Below are 8,990 nucleotides of genomic sequence, written 5' to 3'. Positions count from 1 at the left end.
GGTAGCGAGGGGTCTTCGCGGTCGTCACGGGCAGTCAGCGACGTAGGATCCTACTCACAGCCGCTGCGACGTGATCGCCAGCTCGGGATTTCAAGGCGCCCCAGGACTGGCCCGCCCTGCGGGGGGCGGAGGGGGGAAGCGGCGGTTCCCGGCAGCCGGGCTCAGGGGAGTTACCGGGCCCTATTCCAGGCTCTGCAGCCCCTGGGGCACATTCTGCCGCGGGAGGGCGGCCGTAGGAAGGGAGGCTCGGGGGACGGTCCCGAGAGGGGCTAGGTAGGGGAGTCCGGAGAGGGCTATATCAGTGGTTAAGAAAGGGGCTGGGTCAGGAGAGGGGCGCACACACCTCCCGAGGTTCACGCTGAACTGTCGTCCCGACACCTCCCTTGGCGACCCTGAAAATTCCCCAACCCTTGACCGCGGAGTCAGCGCCAGGTCAGGAGCTCAAAGCTGGAGTTGAAATTAAATATAGCAGCTGCCTTTTATTGAGCATTTACCACGGTTCAGGCGCTACCCTAACGCTTTAGTCTGCTGTACAACAACCTCGTGAAATGGGTGTTATTAATAGCATCCGTTTATAGGATGGGAAACTGAGGCACAGAGTGGTCGAGTTAGGTCTCAAGCAAACTCACGAGGCTGGGGCTGGAATCCGCGTCTCTGGACTGTAAACCCAAGGGCCCTGGCAACCGCCCAACCGACCAGCCCCCCACCCCACCCCACCCCACCCCCGCACACCCAGCCCCACTAGTTATCTGCCTCGCAGCCACTGGGACGGAGCAGGCGCAGGGTGGGTGGGTGGTAAATCTCCCGAGAGAGGCCGAGCCGCCAGTTTGAGCCCGGGGAGGCGGGAGGGGAGGAATGCAGCCCGAGGTGGGAGGGAGGGGAAGCCGGGAAAGCGGTTCGTGTGTGTCCCGCCCGGGCGAGGCAATCGCAGTTGGTACCAAAGTTAGGCAGGAAGCACGGCTCAAAGAGGGCAGGGACTCTCCCTGGGACACACAACGAAGTGTGCGGCCGAGCCGCAGGCACCGCTTTAGGTCTCCTTCCCTGGGATACGGGGCTTGGTGACGACCTGAGGGTGCTGAGAGGGGTGTTAAGAACCTGCGCGTGACTGGAGGGGCCAGGGATCCCGGGGACAGCTAAACGACCCACGAGGCACAACCCCTCGGCACTCGGGGGGCGCACGTGGGCCCCCCATCCCACCCACTCTCTCCCACTCAGGAGTACGGCTTCGGAGCCTGGAGGCCGCCCCTCACACCCCTTCTGGGTCTCTGAGGCCACCCCCTCTGCGTCTCTGGGGCCTGCGTCGCCACCCTCTCTGACTCTTCGTCTATCTGGGAATCTCTTGCAACTCTGTTGAGGTCTCTCCTATTCTGGAGCTCTGGGAAGCCCCCGCCCACCAAGGTCCACTGCCTTGGCCCATGCCCAGAACATGTTGGGGGAGGGGAGGCTGGGGCAGAAGCAGCGGAGGAGGGTTAGCCCTTGGGGTGGAGTGTGTGGAAGTGCACGGGCACACACATACACGCCGGGTACGGATTAATGGAGGCAGGTCAACCGTGAGCAAGAGAAAGGGGCAGGCAATGAGACCAGGCAGGGCGAGGGGACACCAGGCACAGACAAAGCTGCGGCCAGCGCCCACCCAGCTGCTACCCTGAGCTGGCCCTGCCCAGGGCACAAGGCGCCGAGGAAAGCCCCCTCACTGCCGCCCTGGCACTCGGGGGTTGTTAGTTGTGGTCCAGTCGATTCTGACTCGGGGCGACCCCCAAGTATGCAGTGCAAGTTTTGGAGATTGTGACCTTTCAAGAGCAGATCAAACCCCGTTGCTGTGGAGTTGATTCCGACTCATAGCGACCCTATACCGAAAAAAAAAAACACTAACCCATTGCTGTCGAGTGGATTCCACTCATAGTGACACTATAGTCGACCCTATATACCAGAGTAGAACTGCCCCATAGGGTTTCCAAGGAGGCGCTGGTGGATTCAAACTGCTGACTTTTTGGTTAGCGGCTGAGCTCTTAACCACTGCACCACCAGGGCTCCAGAAGCAGATCACTAGGCCTTATTTCCAGGCATCTCTGGGTAGGTTGGAACCACCAACATTTTGGTTGGTAGTCCAGTGCTTAGCCATTTGCCAGCACTCTGGAAATCCCACCAGTGGTGCATCCCTTTAGCAGGCAGTCCTTTTACCGTGCTCTAGTTCGTCTTGCACCCACTGAGGATGCGATGTGATGCCAGGCCTGGCAGACAGGGAGCAAGACTGGGAGGCAGCAGACTCTGTGCGGAGGGACAGCCAACTCTGGGGCGGGTGATGGGAGAGACAGCTCAGAGGGGCCGCAAGCAGCAGACTCTGGAGTTAGACCTCTTGGGTTCGAGTACCCCACAGGGCTAGTTCCTTCACCTCTCTGAGCCTCAGTGTCCCCATCCTTGATGTGGAGATAACAGAACCTCCCCAAAATGTTACTGTGAGGATTGAATGGATTGAGGGTGCCCAGCTCCAGCAGAGGGCCCTGCAAGAGGGGGCAGGATGCCTGGCTTCTTTGGAAGCAGCGGAGCATACTTCCCCAAGGAGGTCAGATGCCGCCTCACAAAGCCTCCAGCACGTAACAGATTTTATTGGTGCCTGTGGGGTTGGGAAGAGGGCTTCCTGGAACAGGTGGATCTTCATGTTTGGCATTTGAACCCAGGTACAGGTCCTGAGTATGTGCATATGGTGGGGGCAGGCAGCAGGGACCCTTCCAGCCTCCTTGGAGCAGAGGCAGAGGGCACTGGGAACCTGGTGAAACACTGTGCCCAGGGGCCAGGTCTGGATAAGCTGTCCCCCATCCCCTCCCCAGTCACCTGAGCTAGCCAGCCCTGCTCCTCCCTGCTTTCTCTTCCAGGTGAGAGAGCTCTCAGGCACACCCAAGCCCAGGTGAGCCTCCTCCTGGGGCGTGCACAATCTTGCTGATATGCACGTTTGCATGTTTGGGCCAGGGAGTGGAGACACCCCTGCTGCCCTAAGCCTTTTCCAGACCCTCTTACTCCTGCCCAGTGTAGGGTTCGGGGGTCAGCGGGATCCCGCAGCCCTGTGTGTCTTTCTGCCTCCTCACCAGTGGGAGCCCAGGGCCAGCGGGTCAGTATATAACCCACCACAGCTGTGCTTGATGGGCCCCTGCTGTCCACTCTGGAGGCCAAACGGGTCAGGGCCACATGGACAGGCAGTCTCTGGAGCCAGGTGTGGACTCAAGCTCCAGCTGGGACCCTCAGGACTGAGGCCTTGGGCAACTCACTTAGATGCTCTGAGCCCCACTGTCCAGCTATCAAGGGGGATGGTCAGGGTCCCCAGGGAAACTGGCAAGGCCCTGGGGCATGGTACACACAGTCCCTTTGTGTGGGGCACTGACCAGCTGGGCCCCGTGGTGGGCAGGACAGTCTGTAGTAAGCACACTATCCATGGAGTCCAGTGGCTAGAGCTGAGCATGGGGGTCAACAGGAGGGCTCTGGGTCAGGCTGCCTGGACTTGTGCCCAGGACCCTGACTTCCTAGCCTCTCTGTTCCTCAGTTTCCTTCTTGGTGAAACTGAGATTTACACCCCTTAGTACCAAGGCTTGTTCTGAGGATCACAGAGGCAAGCGCTCAGAGCAGTGCCCTGCGCCCAGTAGGAGCTCAGTAAATGTTCGTTTTTAGTATTTTTCTCTGAAGGAGGAGCCACACTCCCCCTGAAGGGAACCTGCTTCTGGCTGCAGTTTGTTTTAATGACACCTGGAGGGGCTTCTTGGCCAAGGCAGGAAAACCCAGCTCCAGCTCCGCTGGGAACTCTAGCCTGGGCAGTATCACCCCCATCTCTGAAAGTTACTGTCTGGCTGAGAGAGGGTGTTTGATGTCCCCGTTCCCTGAAGGACACAGGAGCCCAGGACTCAGGATCATCTGCCATCAGTGGTTCTCAAAGATGCTGAGCAGGCAAGCAGGGGTCCACCCCAGAGGAAGAGCCAAAGCTGGACACGTGGGGGGATTTGGGGCTTGCACTGCTTGGACAGCATGTCCTGCAGCTTGTCAGGGTGGAGCCGAAGGCCATGTGAGTGGGCCAGGGGTGAAGGCGGTGCCTGCTCTCAGTCGTGTCCAGAAATACCCAGTGTGTCCCTGTAGGGTACACGGCCCAGAACCCGTTCTTCCTGACGTACGTGATAGGCCGCACATGTTCCTGTCCTGGGAGGGCCCAGAGGGTTTCTTTCCAAATGAGGCAGCAATAGAGAGGAAGCTGGGGCTTGAGCTTGAGTTTTATTTGGAATCATATAAAACAAAAACAATTCACAGCAACGTCTGTGGGGTCAGAGGACCAGAAGGTGGGAGGGGAGGGAGATAAAGGTGGTGGTGGTTCGGTGGCAGCATGGAAGGACAGGCCTGTGGGTGCCGGGAGGGAGCAGGTGCAGCTGCGCAGGGTCACACTCCTGGGCTGGCACTCCTTGTGCCAGGAGGGGATGGGGTCCAAGGCAGAGGGGTGGCACCTCAGGGCCTCCTTGGCGACTTCCAGCCCCCTAGTCTCCTCCACTCTCAGCCTGGGAGAGAGAGTGACCCTCACACACAGCTCCGGGCCCCAACCCTCAGTGCCCCTCCTAGATCCAAGCTGAGTTGGGGGGTGGGGAAGGGCATCATCTGTGACCTCACTCTCAGGCTCAGGCTTGGTCCTGCCCACAGTCCCTGCCAGAGGGCTGCAAAAGGGGGGGGGGCTCCCGGGAGGGCTCTGGACTCCAGGAGGGAAGCAGCAAGTCTGTGGGAGTGGAGGTCCCTGCCCAAAGTCCTCCTGTGGATGAGGGCTCTCCCAGGGACCCACACAAGGTGGGACTGGGTGGGGTTGGGGGCCCCCTGGGAGCTCAGCTCCTACCTCCTTAGCCATTCCCTCCTCCTCTTTGGCTGCCTCGGCCTCCTGTGGGGGCACCGGTTTCGCCAAGTCCTCCTGTTGGGTGCAAAGTAGAGGGGAGGCCATGTGGAGGATGCAGAGGCCCCCAGCTGCCCTGCTTCCAGGGCCGGAGGGGCCGGAGGTGAGGGAGGTGTGCAGGTCACACTGACCATGAGGATGGACAGAACATCTTTGAAGGGCCCACAGCTGGGGTCCTGTCAGATGATACCAAGGCCTTCTAGGGATGCCAAGCACCAGAGAGCCCAGCTTCGCACCCGAAGTTGATCACGCGATCAGCCCCTGGCCTGGGCTTCTTGATGAGGACACCAGATCCTGGGTGGCATAGGGTAGGCAGAGGCCCCCAGGTCTGACCCCACCGTCAGTGTCCCTGAATCACATGATCACACCCTTGCCTTACTCCGACCGTAGACAGCCATAGGAGGAGGAGTGTGTCATTACTCTTTATACACTGGGACCCTGAGTATCCAGCTCAAGGCCTCAGAGCTCGAAAGCAGTGGGGCTGATGGGGATCAGGTCTGGCTTGGTCCAGGCCCACCCCTGTCACCAGTAGCATGGATGCCTCCCACTTTCCCATCTTCTTCTACTTCCCCACACACCAGGCCAGCTGGATGCTTGCTAAGATGGGAACCTGCCTGGGAAGTGGTCATGTGACAGCTGGAGTGGGCAGGGCCAAACTGGGTGAGCTGCCTGGACCCTGGTCCAGCACCCACCTCTGGAGGGTCCTGCCACATCCTGCCCCTTGGTGGGGTGAGGCATAAAAGGGCACTGAACTGTCAGCTGGAGATGGGGCAGACTCTCCGGGGAAAGAACAGGTGGCACCTGCCCAGGCCCTGCTGCCCCAAGGCGGGCAGATGGGGCTGGTGGCAGGAGCAATCAGACAGGCATTGCTACATCCTTCCATGGTTCACTGGGGGGTGAATTGTGACTGGTTTTGGGGGTGTTACCAGGAAATGAGTCTCCTTTGGAGCAGTCACCCCCAGCCAGGGCCTGGGGCAACACCAAGGTCTCACCAGCCCTCTCCCCGGCCCCACCCCAGGTCTTCTTTTGCTGGGGGGTGGGGAGAGAGGGGGCCAGGTGTGAGACTGGGCTTCCCTAGTCAGCTGTCTCCTGGGCTGTCTCCACTTCTGGGCCCTGCTCAGGGGCCTCTGATGCAGGTCATGTAATCACATGTGGTCCGTTTTCCTGAATCATAACATAGCCCAATGAGACAGATACTCTCAGTCGGTCTTACAGAGGAGGAAATGTAGACCAAGAGAGGTTAAGTCACTTTTTGAAGTGAGGCAGCTAGAAAGGAGCAGAGCTGCCTGCTCCAAGGACATAAAGAGCCTGTGCTGACCCTAGAGGGCCCCTGGAAGCAGACTCCTAGTCCCCGTAACCACAGTCAGGAGCAGGGAAGGTCCTCTACCCTTCTACCCACTCACTCCCCAAAGCTGGGTCACAGGAAGCCTCTGACTCCACCTGTGCCAGGTAGTTGAGCTTTCCAGAAGACAGCTGGAGACAGCACATCACTGGAGTCAGACCTCACCCCAGGCTGGAATCCCCGTCCCCACCACTACCTGACGCTCACACCCAGACTTGGAAGCCAGGCTGCCGTGGGAATTCCGAGGTCACTCCAACTAGCTGTGTGACCTGGAGCACATAATCTCCCTGGGCCTTCGTTTCCACACCCTAGCTCATAGGATTTTGTACGGACTAAAGTGGAGCCTGCTCTGTGGTGAGTGCCTGGACAGCCCCACTCACTAGCCCAGCTGGCACTGGCCTCTGGGGAGGGCCCCACTGTGCCTGTGTGCTCACTGCCAGGGCACCTCCCATATGCACACGCACACGCACGCGCGCGCACACACACACACACACACACACACACACACACACACACACACACACGTGTGCAGGGTGGGGCTCAGAGCCCTCACAGCTTCCCATCACCAGGGGGCACTGCTTCCTTGCTCCTCCCAGGAAGACGCCTCATCCGGGCCAGGTTGGGAGGAAAGCTGGACTCTGTGTGTGGTGATTCAGCAGCTCTGGCCTGGTGTCTGCTGCCCTGGAGGCTGCCTGTCGGTATGTGGGGCCCACAGGACCCTGTTTTCACTTGTCAAGTGTGGTATCTCCTAAATGCTGATTGTCATCCGGAGAGAGTAGTTTTCGACCTTACTTTCCACATCTATGGTGCCCTGGTGGCGCGGTGGTTGAGCTGCTAACCGAAAGGTCAGCAGTTTGAATCCACCAGCTGCTCCTTGGAAACCCTATAGGGCAGTTCTACTCTGTCCTGTAGGGTCGGTGTGAGTTGGAATCGACTCAACAGCAACGGGTTTAGTTTTTTTGGTTTTCACGTCTATGAAATGGGCCCCAAACTCTCTCCCTCAAAGGCGGTATTGTGAGGATTTAGGCATCAGCGCATGTGAAGTGGATGTACACAGCGCCTGACACCCAGTAGGTGGGCAACAAGTGCTGACTGTGAAGCCTCGGCGACGGCCCAGGATGGGGACCAGGGCTCACCTTGTGCGCCATCCTGGAGCTGACCGCGATTTTCTCTGCCTCCTCCACGGTCTTGATGGCCACAGTGTTGACACTGGTGACGACTGCCTCACTCACGGCACTGGCCTGTTCCTTGGTCTTCTCAGCAACTGTGGGCGATGGTTCTGCCAGGCCTCTGCCGGAACCCCTCCCCACCTGGGCCTGGGCCTGCCCAGTTAGGCAGGAGCAGCCCCTTTCCCAGGGGATTCAAACTCTGGCTCTGCCAACACCCAGGCTTCCCCCTTTCTGACTTGGGTGGAGCTCTGATACTGATGGGGGTTCCCCCGATAGGGTCGAGCTTCAGGATCTGGAGGGGTCTAGGTCTGTGCAGGGCTTGGAGCCCCAGTTGCGGGGTAAGGGAGGGCCCTGGGCTTGGATCCTCAGTACTAATGGGCAGGAATCCTGGGGGGGGGGGGTCCTCAGCTCCCTTATTCCCTGATTCTGGGGGCTCCTCACCTGAGGTCACACTCTGCACAACACCCTCTTTGGTCTTGGCTCCTGGGGAGGAAATAGAGGCATCAGCCCAGGGAGTGTTGGGAGGTCAGGGCAAACACACCACAGAACAGCTGTGGGGTGGGTGGGGGGTGAGAGGTGGTATCTGGGGCCCACACAGCCCCTTCAAAGGACTGCTTCCTGCAGTGTTTAGAGGAAGTAGACAGGACAGGAAGGGGACAAGACAGGATGGGGGGAATAAAGAGACCAGGCCTGAGGTAGGGGCACTGATGCCTGAGCTGCTTGGGCCCTGCCCAGCTGTAGCCCTTGGCCCCAGAAGCAGCAGCAGGATAGGGCAGCTGAGAGCTGAGTCATCTGCTTGGCCTCCTCCTTCCAAGGGGCCAAGTGGGGGATGGCAAGAGGTAGACTCAGTCTTGTCTTCCCAGCCCCTACCCCTCCCCTCTAGGCAGGGTGGGGATCTGTGTTCTGGCTGCTGGCCCCAGCAGCTCTGCATGAAGAGGGGAGGGAAGCCCACCTGAGCACCTGTCTGCTCATGGCATGGCCAGGGTCTGGGTGGGGCTGTGTTCCCATGAGTGGCTGTGGACAAGCGGGGCTCCTGGCTCGATGTCACTTCCTGTCTGGGTCCAGGGGCTGCAGGTGATGCTGAGGCTGGGGGCTGTGGGGAGTGTCTGTGTGCTTGTGAATGCATTTGTATGTGTACAAACTGATGGTCAGCTGGTCAACTGGGTGACCTGGGGGGTCAGGCCAGGCTGGGCTGTGTTTAAGGTCTGAATCCCCTCTTACTGTCCCATCCCAGAGACCCCTGGGGGCCTCCAAGGAGGCCAGAAGCAAACAGACACTGGTGTGTACAGAGGGTAGGGGGTGCTACGGGACCTGGACACCCTGGCTTAACAGCCGGTCCTTGCCCTGCCAGCCGCCCGTGCCTTCCTGGGCCTGAGAGGAAGGTCAGGTCAAAGGGAACTTGGCTGCCAGCCACCACCACCCCCGCCCACCCACCACACCTCTACTCACCCACATACATGACCCCTTCCTTGGTCTTTTCAGCCGCTTCAGTCACCCCTTGCTTGGTCTTCTCGACAGCACCCACCACTCCCTCCTTGGCGATGGAGAAGCCCTTCTTGAAGACATCCAT

At 59.6% G+C, this 8,990-nt stretch overlaps 1 protein-coding gene across 1 annotated transcript; it reads right to left on the bottom strand.

The window, feature by feature from the left end:
* Positions 1–4,508: 4,508 nt before the first annotated feature.
* On the bottom strand, positions 4,509–8,990 carry SNCG (synuclein gamma). Its single transcript, XM_004386081.1, has 5 exons — positions 8,870–8,990; positions 7,862–7,903; positions 7,388–7,515; positions 4,856–4,927; positions 4,509–4,529 (listed from the first exon to the last, which is right to left on the bottom strand). The coding sequence occupies exons 1-5, from the start codon at positions 8,988–8,990 to the stop codon at positions 4,509–4,511; spliced, it is 384 nt and encodes a 127-aa protein (XP_004386138.1).

This window comes from Trichechus manatus, unplaced genomic scaffold (assembly GCF_000243295.1).
Source record: "Trichechus manatus latirostris isolate Lorelei unplaced genomic scaffold, TriManLat1.0 scaffold00155, whole genome shotgun sequence".
In the NCBI taxonomy this organism is placed as follows: domain Eukaryota; kingdom Metazoa; phylum Chordata; class Mammalia; order Sirenia; family Trichechidae; genus Trichechus; species Trichechus manatus.
Note: the sequence above shows the minus strand (reverse complement) of the source record. Positions and strands in the feature narration are given on the sequence as shown.